Source organism: Panulirus ornatus, chromosome 12 (genome assembly GCF_036320965.1).
Source record: "Panulirus ornatus isolate Po-2019 chromosome 12, ASM3632096v1, whole genome shotgun sequence".
Classification (NCBI taxonomy): domain Eukaryota; kingdom Metazoa; phylum Arthropoda; class Malacostraca; order Decapoda; family Palinuridae; genus Panulirus; species Panulirus ornatus.
The window spans coordinates 56,785,096-56,807,224 of NC_092235.1; the positions used below are offsets into that span (position 1 = coordinate 56,785,096).

Sequence of the window (22,129 nt, forward strand, 5' to 3'; positions counted from 1 at the left end):
AGTTCCTGAAGGAAACAGGCATCAGAAATACAGACAGATAAATAGCATATCACAGAATCATATCATCAAAATCTAATAGAATATAAACAATATACTCTACATCATCCATGAATGCTAAAATCACATCCAGTGGAGACAACAGAAAATCTGCCTTACTGGCAATACATTTCTAATAAAGTGCTTTCTTTGTGAGTTCTGTGGATGTCAGTAAGACCAGTTTCAAACTTGCATGAATAACAGAAAGTTGTATTTTCCAAAATGTGAACAGCTGAAAATATAGTGTACAATTAATGTCAGTTAGCATAGGATTCACAAGAAAATGAATATTCAAACTTCAGTAAAAAAAGGGACAGGAGTCAAGCCCATCATAATCCAGCTTACCTCCTCTCCTGCATGACAATGTCCTTTAAGAAAGCCCAAGCATATTGGTGCAGAGGGATTAACCCTCACATGACGATAAGGGCAACCATCACGAGTGCAGGAGGCTTGTACAAAGTGTGAACAGACAGGCATTTTATCTGGATCTACAATATGCGAGAATGGGCAATTGTTCACAGGACACCGACCTCTTAAAAACCTGTAATCAAACATTTTACATTTAGGTAAATTAGAGCCCTTGGATTATGAATACAAATAAGTATAAAATTCTAAACCTTGAATAGAAAGAAAAAAAATTGACTATTTGACTCCTTTCTTCTTCCTTAGCATATGTAATCTCTCTTACTGTTCCATCTGTCATGTTCTTTATCAGTACTTTTAACAATTTCATATCCCAAAATTCATTTACTTCCTAGCTCTCTACCTTACCAAGTATTCTTTTTCCTTTACCTCAAGATTCCACTTATTTCTTATGAAGAGTTTAATCCTTTTCAACTTGTTAAATTCTCACCTTATATACTACAATTAATGGTCATTTTAAAAAATCTAAAACTACAAACCTCATATCTGAACCATTTTGTTTCTAGACTTCTCTTCTTACCCTCCTCTTTATCACAAGTAAACATGATTCAAATTTCAAACTTACTTTCTACTGTATGATAATGTTTTTAACCATTCAAGCAGACACATGAATTTTCAGATGCTTCTGAAACATGTGTGTCTTTTGTGTAATGGGAATACCATTTTTTCCTGTATGAAATTAAATAACATATAAAAATCTGGAAAACAAAACAAAAATGAAACAAACGATGTTGGGAAAAATTACCTCTCTGTGGAAGCATATTTGCTGGGACAGATCTGATCGATACACAGCTAGCTTTTACAATGAGTCTCAATTCACTACTGTTACCAACATCAAATTTTCAATAACACTGTCTTTTATCGTATCCATGTTTGTCATCATCAAATGAATCATCATCTAGATCACAAGAGATCTCAATATCACGAAGCATACATTTCATGTGTAGGTAAAAGTTTATTGCAATGCTCTTGATGCTATGGATGAATTAATGCATGACTGTAGTGTCAGGAGGTACAGTATCAGCTAGAAACACTGTCTGCCCCCATATATTCTTAATGGCAATACACAGCTGTTTACCGTGAGTACAAGTGTACAAGTGTACATCGTACATCTAGTCACTGAGACTACTGTTTCTAATGGTGTGAGCATCAGTAGCCCACCTCAATGTACCTTAGGCTATCTTAAGATCTTATGGGAAGGATCTAATTTTTTTTCCCTCTGGCTGTCACTTTATTTGGGGAAATATCACTTCTGGGTGCTGTATTTCTTTTATTTGTGCTTCAAGATGGTTGGCTCTTCCCCTTTTAAGAAGAAAAAGTCCAAACTCTCACCTGGATGCAAGAAAATGTGGATACAAATGAGATTTCTAAGTGCAATGGGCACTAAGAATGCATGAGCAAGCAGTTGCTTCCTGCAACACCTCACCAGTGCCTCACCTCATTCAGATCAAGACCCTATGAACCCAAAACATGGACTAAAATACTTCAGAAACCCTGCCAATTCCATACCCAACTGTCTGCAGACAGTAATCAAGGCCAAAAGAGAAGTGACAATGTAACAAAATGTAAGACCAACATCACCTTTGAAAATACATGGAGAGGCAGGCAAGGATTTTTACAGACACTGTATTTCATGCATGGCTGGAAAGGTTTCTACATCTGTTGAAGAAGTTTTGTGGTTTTTGATGGAGTCATGTGGTATGCTGAAATTTACTGAGCTATGAAGAAGGTAGGAAGATGTTTCTAAACAGCTATCTCTTTTGTCTTCCAGTGGAAAAGTTCCTTACAGCAACATAGGGCACCTTCAGATATAAAGCAGCAATTAATGTTTTGCTCTATTTTGTTCCTTTACTGTTATCCTTGCATACCTATTTAGGTACTTAAGAATTCTCTGGAGAATCATAAATCATCCATGCCAATATGCATTTCTAACCAACAATTACTCTTACTATAGTGTACTGTTTGATTGGGAAATATTCTGATATTTCCTGATGCTCAAAGATATCTCTTATTAGGAGAGCCAATATCTTTTCTCTTTCCCTCCATACTATCACATATCCCTCCAAATAGAACAGGTGAGATCTGATCTCTTTTGTATGTTCTCTCTTCACAACCCCAATAAAGTCTGGTTTCTTTTCCCCATTTAGTCCTTGAAATCCAGCTTTTTACCATTTATTACTAGTCTGTTTACATCTGTATACATTCTATCAGTCTGATTCAGCTATCACTTAAATTCCTGACCTCTCTCAGGTACTGTTAGGGATGCTCTATCCTCTCGCTTCTTTTGACATCTCCCATCTTTTGCCTTCTGATTGTATTCTTTCCTTCTCTGTCTTTCTTCTATTGGTCTATCACTTATAATGCATACCCTACTAATTTTTTCCTTGTTTATAAGTTTCTTAGCCTGCTATAGTAACTCTTGACTATATACCTCCATAATGAACTTGTAATTTTTGTTCCTTTACTTTTAACAACATAGATGAGTTGGGATAAAGCATTAATAGATGCAACAAAACTGATAAGGTGAAAGTACCACAATTACTTCCATCTTGTTATACCATGAGCCCTCTGATACAACACAATCCCAGCTGGCAATGTGGTGCACACGTGACAACAATCCACGCCATGATACCTAAGCACCCATGCTACACCACCCACTGTGTCAGTTTCCTATCAGCATTCACTATGTAAATATGTATTTTTTGCCACTCAAATAATTTTACACTTGCACGCTCATATAACAGTCACCATTCTGCCAAAGCATTAAGCAAGTAACCCCCACTACAAACGCACACCCAAATATGAAAAGAAAAACTTTAACTTGGAGGAAATGGAAAATACGTCGGACACATTATAGCCTGATTCTGGTACATCTGCTGTTTTCTTCAAACCATTCATTTACACTTGATGAAAGTCTCTAACTGATGTATCTAATGTATCTTTTTAAAATCTGCTGCTTCAAAGGCTGCACTATAATAAGTAGCAAGGAATTGATGGACACCATAACTAGAAGGGAAGTCAACAATAAAAAAGCAATTAAATAAATACATGAATCTAATATCTACCCTTAAGCTTACCTTGTACAAACAGCAACTCTTTTGGGATCATGTAAGTATGGGCATTCTCCTCTGTCCTTCTTGGTGCACCGTCCAAATCGGTTAAAGAAGATGCAGTTCTCATTGCGCTTCTGCAAAGTCCCCTTCTTCCTCCTCTGTGCAAGTGTTAACAAACTTCGGTGCTTTGCTGAGCTGCGTAGAAAATCATTATTTGTGTCTTTAATAAAGATTTGCATGAAGAAAGGATATATCAGCAAATTAAATTCTGGTTCACTATTCAGTTTCATTATTACATACTTTTTTCACTTTTTTTTTTTTTTTTTTCAAACTATTCGCCATTTCCCGCGTTAGCGAGGTAGCGTTAAGAACAGAGGACTGGGCCATTGAGGGAATATCCTCACCTGGCCCCCTTCTCTGTTCCTTCTTTTGGAAAATTAAAAAAAATTGAGAGGGGAGGATTTCCAGCCCCCCGCTCTCTTCCCTTTTAGTCGCCTTCTACGACACGCAGGGAATACGTGGGAAGTATTCTTTCTCCCCTATCCCCAGGGATAAGCTTTTTTCACTGTAACCATTATTACAATCATAAGAGTGAAATTTAAGACTAAAAACTGTGAACTACCAGTATCCATGGTTCAGCACATTAAAGGTTACTGCCACCTTGGAGCACAAGTTTCCAGAGATGGCCACTCCATTTATTGTCATCATACCATCCCTAATCTTTTCCTTCCACAGATACTACTCTCTACCTGTAGCTTAATTTCCTCACTTCAGGTAAAAAAATTGTTGCCCTTCAATGAACCCTTACAAATCTGTATATCTGCTCACATGAGACCAAACAGCTGATGCTTACTCTAATTAGGGTCTCATCATGTTATAAATATTTCTTTGAAAATCTTGTTCGTGTATTTATTGGCAATTTTCTACAAGACTGTGTCCTGATGATTGGACAGGTAGTAACTTTATCAAATCCCAAGTATCTTTCACACACATTTGTTGAACATGATTCCTGTATGATGATAAGTCATAGATTGGCCTCGTTTCACTGTCGCATCTCCATCACTTTGCCTCTGATCGAGGTTTATTTCTTTAATATTATAAATGCAAAAGATAAGGCCCTTCTAGGTCTCCTTGAAGGCTAATGAATTTTTTCTTTCTTTCAAACTATTCGCCATTTCCCGCATTAGCGAGGTAGCGTTAAGAACAGAGGACTGGGCCTTGAGGGAATACCCTCACCTGGCCCAATTCTCTGTTCCTTCTTTTGGAAAATTAAAAAAGAAAAAAAAAACGAGAGGGGAGGATTTCCAGCCCCCCGCTCCCTCCCCTTTTAGTCGCCTTCTACGACACGCAGGGAATACGTGGGAAGTATTCTTTCTCCCCTATCCCCAGGGATAATGAATTTATCAAACATAAACAAATGGGGGATGATTTAAGTCCTATTGGTGCATCACTTACATAATGCAGGGAAAAATGCAGTCCAAAGATACCAAGAGTCACTCTAAGCAATTTTGAAAAGGCACCTCTTATATGTGTCTTTTGTCCTCTTCTACTCAGTTAACAGTCTATTAATCCATTTACTGCTTCTGTTACGTATAGGTCACTGTATTTAATTTTCCTGAGTTCACTGTGGCTGAGGTGTATTTGATAAAATTTTTTGAATCATCCACTTCTGCCTCAAGACAAAATACACAGTCCTTTATGTTTGTGGCGGCACCTCACACCCTTTTACTGGATGATATAGATATGGTTTTTCTATACATTGGTTAATGTGTGTGGGATGTCAATGAGTCCTGTATAAGATCAACATTCTTCTGTTATGGAAAAATCTGTTAAGCTGTGACACTCTTACAAATCAATGTATATCAGTGATGAAAACCCTTGGTATTCATAACTATTTGCAACAAACACACTTCTAAAAATACCACATCTCACACTATACATGCCTAATAGTGATTCTGGCATACCTTATATGCCTGGGAGAGGAGCAGAATTAGTTGAGAAGCAAGTAGCACATATGAATGATGTTGCACCAATTTGAGTTGTATATCCTCTAATAAAAAAAAAAATGTATTCTAGTTAGTTGTAATAACAAATTCATGGATATGTTTCTTTCAGAATATGAGGATCTCAGACATAGAGCATACAGAAGACATTACAACTGCCATAAAGAAAGGGTTAAAGGAGTCCTTGTAAGCATGCCTTATGTTCTAATTTCCTGTGGTGAGGAGCAGAATTAGGTGAGAGGCAAGTAGCACACATGAATGATGTTGCACCAATTTGAACTGTATATACTTTACTTAAAAAAATGTATTCTAGTTAACTGTAATAACAAATTCATGGATATGTTTCTTTCAGAATATGAGGATCTCAGCCACAGAGCGTACAGCAGACATTACAACTGCCATAGTGAAAGGGTTAAAGGAGTCCTTGTAAGCATGCCTTATGTTCTAATTTCCTGTGGTGAAGTGTCAAATGCCTCCTAGAAATCCAAGCACTCAGTTCATCCACCTCCTTTTAAGGACAGTACTCCATCTACTACTGAAGAAAATTCATTATACATGACCTCTTCCAAAAGAATCCATCTTGCACCTCATTTAAGCACTTTTTCCTTTGCAATTACTTATCAATTTCCTTTTTGATTATGTTTCCAAAGTTTGCTGACAACACATGCAATTCAAAGCACTTCCTTTACCATCCTTCCTTGAAAACAGGCATGATATTTGCTCTATTTCTTGAAACTGATCCCTCTTCCATTAAACTTTTGTACAACACTTCAAGGGGTATTATGAGTGTTTCTGGACACTAAGAAAACAAGGTGAGATTTCATTAGGCTAAAGTGCCTCATGTGGAACAAGATTCTCCAACAAATTACTTATGCCTATTTAACAGCTAACTCAAAGACACACCTGAGAGTATCCTCCTTAATATGGTTTTTTTTATGACTATAATTTTTCTAATATTCTAAAACTGTGATAATGAAAGTATTTTCAAAAGAAAAGATGTCACATGAAAACTGAATTATTCAAATGACACTCTCATACTGAATGAAACTGATAGTATAAATCTAATTATCTAGAAACTATGATTCAAGGTTCCTTGCTTACTCTTGTTACAAATCTATCATGCTCTCTATGAGGATTTTTTAATCAAATAAAATATTCTACTTCTGAGGTGTGAGTAAAACCTAAATAATTTTGAGACTTTCTACATATGAAAACTTATATCAATGGATATTTCAAATGCAAACCTGAGGACAGCCCTGGTTTGGTGAATCTTTGTTAGTTCGTACTGCCCAGCCTTAGTACGTGAATATGTGAGACCTCCAATGTGAACTCTTGACAGACTATGTTTGGATGGTAAGGAGTCTGATCCATCTCTGATTCGCTTCAATGTTCGACCTCTAGCACTTAGGAGGAACTGATCACCACGAAGCCACACTATGCATCTAGAATCTAGAAATCAGAAATTTAGTTATTCACATACAACAAAAAATTTGAATTTCTTAAAAGCAGTCTTATGTCTCCTACATTTGCATCAAGGTAACTCTTAAACACATAACCTCCACTCAGCATCAGTCACTATACTCCCTTGCAATCCTTTACATCCATTCTTATGTCACACATATGCAACTTTTCAGTAAACTTATGAAACTAGAAAAATTTAAGAGATAGAGCCCTACATATGAAGAACTATATCTCTCTTTCTCACTCCAATTTGCATATATAAGTAATCAAGATTGTATATATGTGCAACCTGAAAAACCTATAAATCTATACTCTGGTTCCACCGTCTAGAAAGTATACAAAATATTCCAGATATTTCCGACATCTGGCAAACTCTGCAAAATCCAGAGGGAGCAAGAAGAGTTCACAGACCCAATACTGGTGATTAGCACTGTGCCTGCTGATGCTCCCATTTTACCATTCTAGATGCACTTTGGTCTTTATTAGAACCTATTATGTTAGAGCATCTCTGCACTCCTGGAAATTTTTGTACTTTTAACATTTATTCTATCTTTGCTATGATGCCTAAGAAGAGAACACTGCCCAGTGATAACTCAATTAGCAAGTGTATCAAAACACAAGCAACTTATGTTTACAGTTATGAAAATGTGGGTACATTAAAGAAACTAGAGAAAGGTGTGACAGTGAAAAATCTTTATAAAGTGTAAGGTATTTCTACCTTTTAAGTTATCTAGGCAGCAGCGTAATAAACTCTCAAAATTCTAAGGAATATAAAAGAATTAGTAAGCCTAAGGCTCTGCACCGTGGAAAGTTTGTGAATCATGATACAATGCATCATGCGAGGTTTCACCAACGTAGTAGTGAAAGTAATGGTATAGGTTTCTATTTCTAAGCTAATCCTCGAATCTAGACTAATCCTCATAGAAAAGCCAAACACTTTCATGATTATCTTAAAATTAGTGCAACATATAAGTAAACTCCCCTATGGGAGGGAAATGTTGTTTTCTGTGTGGTGGGGTGGCAAGGGGAATGGATGAAGGCAGCAAGTATGAATATGTACATGTGTATATATGGATGTCCGTGTATGTATAGATATGTATATGTTGAAATGTATACGTGTGTGTAGGGGCGTTTATGTATATATATATATGTGTATATGAGTGGTTGGGTCATTCTTCATCTGTTTTCTTGTGCTACCTTGCTGATGTGGGAAACAGCAATTAAGTATAATAAATATAAATATAGAATAGGTAATCTCAAGGCTGGCTACAAAAGATCTACCCTTTCAGTTCACAATAATTTTCAGGCTGGTTCCTAATGTCAATTATTCACAAAAAAAAATCTGAAACACCTTTTGCATCATTTTTACAACAAAGAAAGACTGTACTTTCTATACCTGGCATTAGTATTCCTTAAAAATCATATAAGTCAGTGAAAAATATTGATTTAGGAAAAAAATCAAGACTGTAGTGTTCATTATGTATATAAATCAACTTTTATAATACTTTTTCAACATTGAAAGAAAATGTACTTTCAATTTCTACCATAAATATATCTATCTATATCTCTGATGCCTGTTCCGTTTGGGGAATTCCCTCAAGGGGGTGGCCACAGCAAAAGCCTCCATAATAGGTGGCCTCCAATGCCTCTTCTTAGCCTTTATGCCTCACCCTTAACACACCACAAGCAGAGGGCAACTCTTGTGCAGTGTTTCTGGAGGCTTCTACCTAGTGTTCCTACTGACTACTACCTAATGGGTCTACCCAATGTTCCTGCCTAATGTTACAACCTACAACCTCTACTTCATGCTCCCACCTTTCCTACCTGTTCCTACCTAATGCTACAATCTAATAATCATACCTATTACTTCTATCTATTGCTCCCGATTTGCCAAAAGGCAGGGCTAATGTATAGCACTCATATCAGGAAAATCTAGAGTTATGAAGAATGAGCTGTGTGAGTTAAGTGTTGTAAAGTATTATGTGTGACAAGGAGAGAGTGCATATTTGTGGACAGAGTGCTAGCACTCCAGATGTGGGTTAGAAAGAAAGAAAAGACAGCTACCTAGGCCAGATGTGTGCATCTTTACAACTACTGAAGTGCTGGCTCACTAAACAGCCATCACTAACTGGCATCAATATTCCATAAAAATCTCATTAGAAAATTAAGAAATAATCCATAAAATTAAGAAAATCTAGACAAAAGTAGGAGAGACAAAGTACTGGAAAGGGTAAAGGTGTTGGAATTAAAACGTTTCAGGACAATATGTGGTGTGAGGAGGGCTGATTGAATAAAAAATGATAGGGTATGAGAGAGGTGAGATAGTAAGAAGAAAAAGCATGAGTTAGATGAAAAACATGTACTGAAATGGATGAGACATATGGAGTGGACGACAACATGTTGGGAAACGAAGAAGGGTTGTAAAAACCAAGAAAGAAAATATAAAGAAGAGAGTTTCACAGCTGTAATGTCTGAGAAGAGGAGGTGGCACTGTAACAGTCAATCATTACATGAACCATAATTTAAAAAGAAATTAAGGGAAGCATCATCCTGATGCATGCCATGGATCCAGTTTCAGGAAGCATGAACACAGGCAGACAGCTTACTAGAACAGTGTCCAAAATAATACTGGTAGAACAGGGACACAGCAGCAACATTATGACTGACTGACTGCAGATAATGCCAGGAACATTAATGAGATGGATAGCTTATGATTCCAATCTGGTTAATAAGTAAGTGAATGAAGAGGCACATCAAGTACACATGCAGTACTCCATACCGGGGTAAATAGAACTCCAATAAATGTAAAATAGTTGCTCATAAGAAAAATCACTATGGCACCTATAAAACACTCCCAGCTTTTTGGAAGCAAATTTTATGTAAAAAAGATAAAAAAGAGGTTAAATGTATTGAAAAAGTGGTCAACGGTTGAGGATTTGTTGAAAATGGTTACAGCCTAACCAATCTTTGTGGTGTCCAGTGAAATCCCCTGCACAAATCATCTCAGTGCTGGGGTATGAAGAGAATATAGCTTTGTGGCAAGAAGGCAAACAGCCTAAGAGTTATACATGGCTGAAAGAACTGGGGGACAAACAAAAATAAAAGCAAGGTAATGGAGGGTAGAGAGACAATGAGACAGGTGGCATCAAAGTTAGATTTATAACCCAAAATGCAAGCAATGAGAGTTTTTATAACACAGTAGGCACACACTTCACCCTTGAAGGTGATGGTAAGGATTATAGCTGGAGATCATTTAACACAAAGGAGATGCAACCTTGGAAAGCTGAGTTTTAAGGAGAAGAAAGAGATCAGGGACTGAGACAAATAGTGTTGTACAATGAGTATGAATGATGCAGAAATGAAATGAGAAAGAAATAAATCTAGGAAATTTGGTTATGGAAGCAGGGTGGATCCCAGTTGCCTGATGGCAGTAAAGTGGGCCCTGATATGTGCCAGCCGCTCTTGACTGGTAACGCTGCCTTGAACTGGCACAAGAATATTGTCAGTTAAAGGTTATGTAAACAAGTAGTGGTGAAGTGAGGAGATGGAGTATTTTGAAGGTTTGTTGAATGTGTTTGACGATAGAGTATAGATATAGGGTGTTTTGGTCGAGGTGGTGTGCGAAGCGAGAGGGTCAGGGAGAATGGTTTGTTAAACAGAGAAGAGGTAGTGAAAGCTTTGCGGAAGGTGAGAGCCAGCATGGTACTGCAGTGGAATTTATTAAAAAAGGGGATGACTGTGTAGTTGATTGGTTGGTAAGGGTACTCAATGTATGAATGGTTCATGGTGAAGTGCCTGACGATTGGCAGATTGCATGCATAGTGCCACTGTACAAAGGCAAAGAGGATAAAGGTGAGTGTTCAAATTACTGAGGTATAAGTTTGTTGAGTATTCCTGGGAAATTATATGGGAGGGTATTGGCTGAGAGTGGTAAAGGCATGTACAGAGCATCAGATTGGTGAAGAGCAGTGTGGTTTCAGAAATGGTAGAGGATGTGTGGATCAGGTGTTTGCTTTGAAGAACGTATGTGAGAAATACTTAGAAAAACAAATGGATTTGTTTGTAGTATCTATGGATCTGGAGAAGGCATAGATAAGGTCGACAGAGATGCTTTGTGGAAGGTTATAGATTATATGTTGTGGGAGGTAAGTTGTTTGAAGCAGTGAAAAGTTTTTATAGAGGATGTAGGGCAGGTGTACAAGAAGGAAAAGAGGAAAGTGACTAGTTTGCAGCAGGGGTGCGTGATGTCTCCATGGCTGTCTAATTTGTTTATGGATGGGGTGGTTAGGGAGGTTAACATAAGAGTTTTATAGAGAGGGGCAAGTCTGCAGTCTTTTATGGATGAGTGGGCTTGAGAAGTGTGTCAGTTGTTGTTCACTGATGATACAGCGCTGGTGGCGGAAAGTGAGAGACTGCAGAAGTTGGTGACTGAGTTTGGTACAGTGTGTGAAAGAAGAAAGCTGAGAGTAAATGTGAATAAGAACAAGGTTATTAGGTTCAGTAAGGTTGAGGGTCAAGTTAATTGGGAGGTAAGTTAGAATGGAGAAAAAGTGGAGAAGTGAAGTGTTTTAAATATCTGGGAGTGGATTTAGCAGCGGATGGTACCATGGAAGCGGAAGTGAGTCACCGGGTGGGGGAGGGGGTGAAGGTTCTGGGAGTATTGAAGAATGTGTGGAAGGCAAGAACATTATCTCAGAGAGCAAAAATGGGTATGTTTGAAGGAGTGGTTCCATCAATGTTATACAGTTGCAAGGCATGGGCTATAGATAGGGTTGTGCAGAGGAGGGTGGTGTGTTGGAAACAAAATGTTTGACAATAAAATGTTGTGTGAGGTGGTTTGATCGAGTAAGTAATGAAAGGGTAAGAGAGATATGTAGAAATAAAAAGAGTGTGGTTGAGAGAGCAGAAGAGGGCATATTGAAATGGTTTGGTCACATGGAGAGAATGAGTGAGGAAAGATTGACAAAGAGGATATATGTGTCAGAGGGAGAGGAAATGAGAAGTGGGGAGACCAAACTGGAGGTGGAAAGATGGAGTGAAAAAGATTTTGAGCGATCGGGGCCTGAACATACAGGAGGAGGGTGAAAGGCGTGCAAGGAATAGAGTGAACTGGAATGATGTGGTATACCAGGGTCGACATGCTGTCAATGGATTGAACCAGGGCATGTGAAGCATCTGGGGTAAACCATAGAAAGTTTTGTGGGCCCTGGATGTGGAAAGGGAGCTGTGGTTTTGGTGCATTACACATGACGGCTAGAGACTGAGTGTGAATAAATGTGGCCTTTTTTTGTCTTTTCCAAGCACTACCTCACAGGATGTGTGTGTGTGTGTGTGTGTGTGTGTGTGTGTGTGTGTGTGTGTGTGTGTGTGTGTGTGTGCTATTTCAAGTGTGGTGGGGTCGCGATGGGAATGGATGAAGGCAGCAAGTAAGAATATGTACATGTGTAAATTTGTATATAATCTGTGCAAGTATATGTATGTATACACTGAAATGTATAGGTATGTATATGGGCATGTGTGGGCATTTATGTATATACATATGTATGTGGGTGGGTTGGGCCATTCTTTTGCTTGTTTCCTTGCACTACCTCGCTAATGTGGAAGATGGCGATTAAGTATGATAATAAAAGAAAGAAGATATGGAGTGGAGGTGTTTCACCTGGTTCAGATGTATATCACTATATTTTGAAAATGTTCTAGTTACATGTAATAACAAACGTGTGGAGATACTTTTGTTGAGAATTTGAAAATATTCAACACATGAAGTATACACTGGATATCAGGATCACCACAATGAAATGGTTAAAGACATATATGATACAGGCTCTCTACAGACATTTGTAAGAAAATTAAGGTGCAAAAACAACTACTAACTACCACATTTTTCCTCTGTTTCACCAACTGCTCTCCTAAGTCTACAAATTTTAAATATCTTCGACTATGTACACTCCTGCTATGAGACTATGGCATCCTCTCACCCAAAAGCCAAGATCCCCTACCACGGGGATTTCAGCATTCACCATAGTGAATGGATGAATTCCTACCTCATGGATGCTGAAGGGACTGAAGCCCTGACATTCTCCATTTTCAATGATTTAGAGCAAATCATCTCCCACCCTACCCACATTCCTGACTGCTGTGACCACTCTCCTTACATTCGGGATCTGTTTTTCACCTCTAGTCCATCCTACTGTAAGTACACAATCTTTCCCCCGATTGGCTCATCTGATCACACCGTCATAAATGTATCTATTCTAACAGCACCTCCCCTCCAGCAGCTCCTTCTAAGCATAAATACTGACACTTCAACAAAGCTGATTGGAATAAATTATTAACTTTTCTGACTTTCCTCGGGTAAATTACTCTTATGTGGTGATGCTTCTGTCTACCAAACGCATAGCAGAGTATATTCTTGAGGGAATGAAACCATTTATCCCCTCTTCCTCTAAGTCGACCTCTTCATCCAATCCATATTCAACAATTCCTGTTCTGAGGCCATTCAGACAAGGGATCAGGTATAATGGTCTTGGAAAAACTCCTTCCTCTGACTCCCATTCAACTCTCATCACTGCAAGCACATTATCCGTGAGGCGAAGCATTCCTTTATTCAGAGGAAATGCGGTAAACTCTCTTGTCATCCACTCATAGAACTTTCTAGTCCTTAGCTAAGGGCATCTCTAACAACTTCTGTTGCTCTGCCATTCGTTTACTTTTCTGTTCTGATGGTACTATAGCTGTCTCTCCCAAAGACAAAACAACTCTCTTGGTTCCTGTTTCTCCTCTAACTGTACCTTAGATGGCTATAATATTCCTTCAGCCCCTGATTCTCCTCTTACTAACCCTATGCTCCTCCCTGTAATATCTTTTCAGACTATCCAAAAAGCACTTTGTTCTCCCTGGACACAAGCAAGGGTTAAGATCTTGGTGGCATCCAACCCCATGAAATAAAAAAATGTGCCTCCGAACATGAACGTGTGCTTGCTCATCCATTCCATTTCTGTTTAAAAACCAGAAATATTCCTTCTCATTGGAAGCATGAATAGATACATCCCATCCCTACAGAGGGTGACCAATCTGACCCCTCAAACTATTGCCCTACTGCTTTGACATCCACCACTTCAAAAGTCTTTGAATCCATCCTCAACTCCCATATCTTAAGCCAACTCAAAAATCAGTTTTCTCTGATCACCAGTATGGCTTTCACAAGGTGAAAGCCATACTAGTGATCAGAGAAAAAGAATATCCACTGGTGATATTCTCTCCTATCTTACTAATGTCTGGTCATCATCCCTTAAAGATTTTGGAGAGTCATGTGTAGTTGCCCTTGACATAGCCAAGGCTTTGGACATGGTGTGGCATTGGGGTCTCATCACTAAGCTCCCCTCTTTTGGCTTCCCTTCCTCAATCTGCTTCTTCGTATCTAGCCGATCTATCTCTGTGGCTGTTGATGGATCAGCCTCCAACCCTTTCTCCATTAACAGCAGTGTCCCTCAACATTCTGTCCTGTCCCTTACACTTTTTCTCCCTTTCCTTAATGATATCCTCTTCACAAGTAATCAAATGCACTCATATGGTGACAACTCAACACTGCATTCAACCACATCCTTTAACTCTGCTCCATCTTCTCTCACTCGATCTGCATCTCATCTTGATACAGATTCCTCAATAAACTCAGACTTGGATCGGATATCTCACTGGGGCACACATAATCTAGTTAAGTTTAATGCCTCCACGACCCAGTTGCTACTCATATCTCTCAAAAACTTCTCACAACTCTTGTCTCTCCACTGATGGTTCTGTAATTCCACCTCTTGACTCAATGAACATACTTGGTATTACTGTAACATCCACTTTTTCTTGGAAACCCCACATAATGGGAAAAGCTAAGTCTGCCTTTAAGAAACTGGATGTCCTGTTTAGATGTTGAAACTTCTCTTCTTCTGAAGTCACTCCATTCATACAAAGGACTGATTTGTCCTTGTATATAGAATTGCTCTCATGATATACATACATACATACACTTAGGACTTAGAATATTACTATTTAAATCTTTTCCCCTGTAATGCTCTGCACCCCTACCTGACAGAATTGAGTTGAAAGCGGTCAGATTAATAAACAGTCCCAGACTAACTTCCAAACTTGACCCTCTTGCCCTACACCACAATGCTGGTTCACTTTCCCTCTTCTATGGGTATTACTTTGGTTTTGCTCCCAAGATCCAGCTGCTTGTGTGCCCCCACCACTAGCTAGACCACACAATACTCGGCAAGCTGCTGCATCACATGATTACCGTGTGGCCATCAGCAACTCAAGGGTGAGCTGTTTTGATAACTGTTTCCTACACCATGAAGCTTTGAAATTCTCTAGCTTCTCATGTCTTTCCCAATAACTATGACCTGGCACATTTTAAAAGACAGGTTTTTCACTACCTCCAAAATTTGTAAATATTTCCCCTTGTCTTTTCTTTTTTCCTTTCATAATTCTTCTTGCACTTAAATCAAGGCCTGGCCTTGACGTGGATTTTCATCTGTAACTGGTATATATGTGAAAAATACTTAGAAAACAGATGGATTTGTATGTAGCATTAATGGATCTGAAGAAGGCATATGATAGAGTTGATAGATATGCTCTCTGGAAGTTAAGAGTATATAGAGCCTTCAACATAAAAAAAGAAATCTAATGAAAGTCTGGGAGCATCATTCAAATGTGATACTAAGGGGTTCAGCCAATCACTGAACAGAAAGTGGTTCATTTTCTTCATAAAAGCTATGCACAGTTAGAATCATAAGTCTACTTCACTTTTCTGTGTGCATAATTACAGAAACAACGGACAGAAAACATAATCATTTAATGGCATTGGTGAGCCTGCTTAAATACAAAAAACAAGAAGGAACAGTATCAAGAGCATCTGATGATAATCAACAATGGGTTGTAGGGGTGAAGACCCCCAAAGATTTAACTAAGTATTCACTTAACAGGGCCACCTAATGCTGTTGCACCCACTGGTATTGTCACATTACTCATGGTGAAACAGAATAAAAACTTGAAGAGGTGTTAATCAAATCACAAATGATATTCTCCTTTACTGTTATGTTTCATAAATGCAAACTTACAATACCTTTATGTGTATAAACACTGACAACCTACTGACGTATGACTTTGGGAACATGGCATTTCTTTGAAACAACAACCAATTGGTACTATCCAGTGCTTACAATTTGCCAAGTATTCACTGTCAAAAAAAAATGATTGACATGGAAAAGGCTAATGACTCAAGTTGTACAATCTATTATGATTTATCTAGATAATTATTTAGATAATTTATTTATTTATTTATTCAGTTGTTGTTCGCTGATGATACAGCGCTGGTGGCGGATTCATGTGAGAAACTGCAGAAGCTGGTGACTGAGTTTGGTAAAGTGTGTGGAAGAAGAAAGTTAAGAGTAAATGTGAATAAGAGCAAGGTTATTAGGTACAGTAGGGTTGAGGGTCAAGTCAATTGGGAGGTGAGTTTGAATGGAGAAAAACTGGAGGAAGTGAAGTGTTTTAGATATCTGGGAGTGGATCTGTCAGCGGATGGAACCATGGAAGTGGAAGTGGATCATAGGGTGGGGGAGGGGGCGAAAATTTTGGGAGCCTTGAAAAATGTGTGGAAGTCGAGAACATTATCCCGGAAAGCAAAAATGGGTATGTTTGAAGGAATAGTAGTTCCAACAATGTTGTATGGTTGCGAGGCGTGGGCTATGGATAGAGTTGTGCGCAGGAGGATGGATGTGCTGGAAATGAGATGTTTGAGGACAATGTGTGGTGTGAGGTGGTTTGATCGAGTAAGTAACGTAAGGGTAAGAGAGATGTGTGGAAATAAAAAGAGCGTGGTTGAGAGAGCAGAAGAGGGTGTTTTGAAATGGTTTGGGCACATGGAGAGAATGAGTGAGGAAAGATTGACCAAGAGGATATATGTGTCGGAGGTGGAGGGAACGAGGAGAAGAGGGAGACCAAATTGGAGGTGGAAAGATGGAGTGAAAAGGATTTTGTGTGATCGGGGCCTGAACATGCAGGAGGGTGAAAGGAGGGCAAGGAATAGAGTGAATTGGAGCGATGTGGTATACAGGGGTTGACGTGCTGTCAGTGGATTGAATCAAGGCATGTGAAGCGTCCGGGGTAAACCATGGAAAGCTGTGTAGGTATGTATATTTGCGTGTGTGGACGTGTGTATGTACATGTGTATGGGGGGGTTGGGCCATTTCTTTCGTCTGTTTCCTTGCGCTACCTCGCAAACGCGGGAGACAGTGACAAAGTATAAAAAAAAAAAAAAAAAAAAAAATATCAATGTAAAAGATCCTAAAGAAAGAAATCACATTAATCCCTCAAAATATTTCCTAAGACCCTGAAAGTTTAACATACAAAAAGAAACTTGACAATCACATGATATGACTTCAGAATTCAAAAAATACCCTAAAAATGAAATAACAATAATTACAGTAACTTACCTGAAGGTCTTTTACTATCCTGGGTATTTTTTGACAGCTGCTTCCTCAATGAAGTTTTTGTTGATTTGTAAAGAATACCACCAATGTTAATAATTCGATCAGAACGTCTTGTGGTACCTCTGTGAAGTTAAGAATAAATACGTGATAGAAACAAAGTGAAAAGTTGATCTGTGCACATGTCATGAATTATGTCATTACAGCTGTTAAGGAAGTTGTTTAGGAACAGAATGGTGTGAGGTAAATGAAAGGGTCTTAGAGGGGCAGGTCTATGGTATGTGGAGGCTTGGGGCATGGAAGGGGAGTCATTTCTTGTTTAGATGACATATCTCTAGCGATAGACTTCAGAGGGAAAAACCTAGAATTAGGAGAGAGTTTGGGATATGTAAGAGGTGGAAGAGGAGAGTAAATGTGAAAAAATTAAGGCCCTGTGGTACAGAAGGGGGATGAAACTGGATGGTTTTAGTAAAAATATGAATGGGGAGGAACTGAGGGAAGTGGAGCACTTTAGGCACACTGTACCTCAAAGTGGATATTGCAGCAGATGGAACCATGGGGATAAAGTAAGTTACAAGGCAGGAAAGGGGGCTAAAATCCTGGGTGCATTAAGGAGCATGGGGACGGGCAGGTCTGGAGAGTTCGTCAGGGTAGAGATGTCATTTGAGTTGTGTATAGATTAGAGTTTTAGGCCTGAAATATAAATGATAGGATGAGGATAACAGTGCTTGAAATGAAATGTCTAAGGACAATAAGTGGTGTGAGGCAAGCTGATTATTTAAGGAAATACAGTTCAAAAGAGGGGAATGGTAATACAAAAAGTATGACTGAGAAATGATCAAGGTGGGTAACTTTTTTATGATAACAGAAATGGTATAAGGAGCAACAAGCCCTAATTATCAACATCTGAGATGAAAGAAAAATAAAGTAAGAGAAAAAGATTACTTGTAGCTCCTTGAGTGTTTGCAGAAAGGTTATAAGAGAGAAAGATTAAAGAAGGAAGAGAATTCAATGGCTTTGCTGTTTAAGGAAGTGCTGTAATGGATAAGCCTTGTGAAGCTGGTCTCCAGTGAGAATAATGGAAAGAAGCAGGTAGGTGCATGCCACAAGTCCAAGCCTTAGTTGCATGGATACACACACACAGCTCAAGATAGCAGTGGCCAAAATTGTGCCTATATAATAAGGAGATGACAACAAATCAAAGAAGATGGGTAAGGGTGGCTGATGAGAGGCAACAGCAGGAGAACTGAGAAGGTTGAAGGCTTCTGATTCCAGTCTGGCTACAAAAAAGGCAAAGAAGTAGCTACCCAGAATATGCAAGAAGTACTCCATAAAGGAGTGAATACAACCTCTACAGATATAGAACAGCAGCTCAAAAAATCATGGCACCTGTACAACACCCTTTGAATTTGGTAAGAAAATTCTGTAGAGTTCATTATGTGAGATTCAGAAAGTTATATCTATACATATATAGATATCTATTTTATTTATTCACTGCTTCCTGTGTCAGCAAGGTAGCACCAGGAAACAGACGAAAAATGGTCCATCCACTCATATACACACACATACATAAATGCCCATACACACACATATACATAAATATACATATCAACATATACATACATATATATACACACACATATACACAAGTAAAGTGTTTTAGATATCTGGGAGTGGATCTGGCAGCAGATGGAACCATGGAAGCGGAAGTAAATCATAGGGTGGGGGAGGGGGCAAAAATCCTGAGAGCCTTGAAGAATGTGTGGAAGTCGAGAATATTATCTCCGAAAGCAAAAATGGCTATGTTTGAAGGAATAGTGGTTCCAACAATGTTGTATGGTTGTGAGGCATGGGCTATGGATAGAGTTGTGCGCAGGAGGGTGGATGTGCTGGAAATGAGATGTTTGAGGACAATATGTGGTGTGAGGTGGTTTGATCGAGTAAGTAATGAAAGGGTAAGAGAGATGTGTGGAAATAAAAAGAGCATGGTTGAGATAGCAGAAGAGGGTGTTTTGAAATGGTTTGGGCACATGGAGAGAATGAGTGAGGAAAGATTGACAGAGGATATATGTGTCAGAGGTGGAGGGAACGAGGAGAAGTGGGAGACCAAATTGGAGGTGGAAAGATGGAGTGAAAAAGATTTTGAGTGATCGGGGCCTGAACATGCTTGAGGGTGAAAGGCAGGCAAGGAATAGAGTGAATTGGATCGATGTGGTATACCGGGGTCGACGTGCTGTCAATGGATTGAATCAGAGCATGTGAAGCGTCTGGGGTAAACCATGGAAAGTTCTGTGGGGCCCGGATGTGGAAAGGGAGCTGTGGTTTCGAGCATTATTGCATGACAGCTGGAGACTGAGTGTGAGCGAATGGGGCCTTTGTTGTCTTTTCCTGGTGCCTCCTCGTGCACATGAGGGGGGAGGGGGATGTTATTCCGTGTGTGGCGGAGTGGCGATGGGGGTGAGCAGGGGCAGACAGTGTGAATTGTGTGCATGTGTGTATATGTGTGTGTCTGTGTGTGTATGTATGTGTGTACGTTGGGATGTGTGGGTGTGTATGTTTGCGTGTGTGGATGTGTGGTGTGTGCATGTGTGTGGGGGTGGGTTGGGCCATTTCTTCTGTCTGTTTCCTTGCACTACCTCGCAGGCGTGGGAGACAGAGACAAAGCAAAATAAAAAAAATAAAAATAATATACGCATGTACATATTCATACTTGCTTTATTTCATCAATTCCTGGCACTAACCTGCCCCAAGGGAAACAGCATCGCTACACCCTACTTCAGCGAGGTAGCACCAGGAAAACATACAAAAATGTCCACATTCGTTCACACTCAGTCTCTAGCTGTCATGTGTAATGCACCGAAAACATCTCCCTATCCACATCCAGGCCCCACAAACCTTTCCATGGTTTACCCCAGACGCTTCACATCTACATATATCCCTGGGGATATGGGAGAAAGAATACTTGCAACATATTCCCCACGTGTCATAAAAGGCAACTAAAAGGGACAGGAGCAGGGGATCAGTCACGCAGGAAATGCTCATCCTCCTCGAAGGCTCAGATTGAGGTGTCCAAATGTGTGTGGATGTAACCAAGATGAGAAAAAAGGAGAGATAGGTAGTATGTTTGAGGAAAGGAACCTAGATGTTTTGGCTCTGAGTGAAACGAGGCTAAAAGGTAAAGGGGAAGAGTGGTTTGGGAATGTTTTGGGAGTTTTAAAGTCAGAGATTGGTGAGAGGACAAGAGCGAGGGAAGGAGTAGCACTACTCCTGAAACAGGAGTGGTGGGAGTATGTGATAGAGTGTAAGAAAGTAAACTCTAGATTGATAAGGGTAAAATTGAAAGTGGATGGAGAGAGATGGGTGATTATTGGTGCCTAAGCACCTGGGCATGAGAAGAAACATCATGAGAAGCAAATGTTTTGGGAGCAGCTGAGTGAGTGTTTTAGCAGTCTTGATGCATAAGACCAGGTTATAGGGATGGGTGATTTGAATACAAAGGTGAGTAATGTGGCAGCTGAGGGAATAATTGGTGTACATGGGGTATTCAGTGTTGTAAATGGAAATGGTGAAGAGCTTGTACATTTGTGTGCTGAAAAAGGACTGGTGATTGGGAATACCTGGTTTAAAAAGAGAGATATACATAAGTATATGTATGCAAGTAGGAGAGATGGGCCAAAGAGTTTTACTGGATTACGTGTTAATTGATAGGCACGTGAAAGAGAGACTTTTGGATGTTAATGTGCTGAGAGGAGCATCTGGAGGTGAATGTGAAGATCTGTAGAGGTTTTCAGAAAAGAAGAGAGAATATTGGGGTGAAGAGAGTGAGCTAGGGAAGGAGACTTGAGTGAGGGAGTACCAGAAGAGACCGAGTGCAGAATGGAAAAAGGTGAGAGCAAAGGACATAAGGGGAGTGAAGGAGGAATGGGATGTATTTAGGGAAGCAGTGATGGCTTGCGCAAAAGATGCTTGTGGCACGAGAAGCGTGGGAGGTGGGCAGATTAGAAAGGGTAGTGAGTGGTGAGATGAAGAAGTAAGATTAGTAAAAGAGAAGAGAGAGGTATTCGGACAATTTTTGCGAGGAAATAGAGCAAATGATTGGGAGATGTATAAAAGAAAGAGGCAAGAGGTCAAGAGAAAGGTGCAAGAGGTGAAAAAGAGGGCAAATGAGAGTTGGGGTGAGAGAGTACCATTAAATTTTAGGGAGAATGAAAAGACGATTTGGAAGGAGGTAAATAATGTGCGTAAGACAAGAGAGCAAATGGGAACATCGGTTAAGGTGGCTAATGGGGAGGTAATAACAAGTAGTGGTGATGTGAAGAGATGAAGTGAGTATTTTGAAGGTTTGTTGAATGTGCTGGATGGTAAGAGTGGCAGATATAGGGTGTTTTGTTTGAAGTGGCATGCGAAGTGAAAGGGTCAGAGAGAATGGTTTGGTAAACGAAGAAGAGGTAGTGAGAGCTTTGTGGAAGATGAAAGTCGGCAAGGTGGCGGGTTGGATGGTATTGCAGTGGAATTTATTAAAAAAGGGGGTGACTGTGTTGTTGGCTGGTTGGTGAGGATATTCAATGTATGTATGACTCATGGTGAAGTGCCTGAGGATTGGCAGAATGCATGCATAGTACCACTGTACAAAGGCTAAGGGGATAAAGGTGAGTGTTCGAATTACAGA

General features: G+C 39.4%; 1 protein-coding gene across 2 annotated transcripts in view; it reads right to left on the reverse strand.

Annotated features, from left to right (window-relative positions):
• Window positions 1-22,129, reverse strand: part of ZC3H3 (Zinc finger CCCH domain-containing protein 3) — a 48,170-nt gene that overhangs the window by 18,597 nt on the left and 7,444 nt on the right. For both annotated transcript variants that reach the window (XM_071667925.1, XM_071667924.1), the window contains 4 exons: window positions 17,467-17,585; window positions 6,760-6,964; window positions 3,537-3,707; window positions 382-577 (listed from right to left, as the gene is read on the reverse strand). In XM_071667925.1, coding sequence (XP_071524026.1) covers window positions 382-577; window positions 3,537-3,707; window positions 6,760-6,964; window positions 17,467-17,585 — 691 coding nt within the window. The remainder of the gene's footprint in view (window positions 1-381; window positions 578-3,536; window positions 3,708-6,759; window positions 6,965-17,466; window positions 17,586-22,129) is intronic.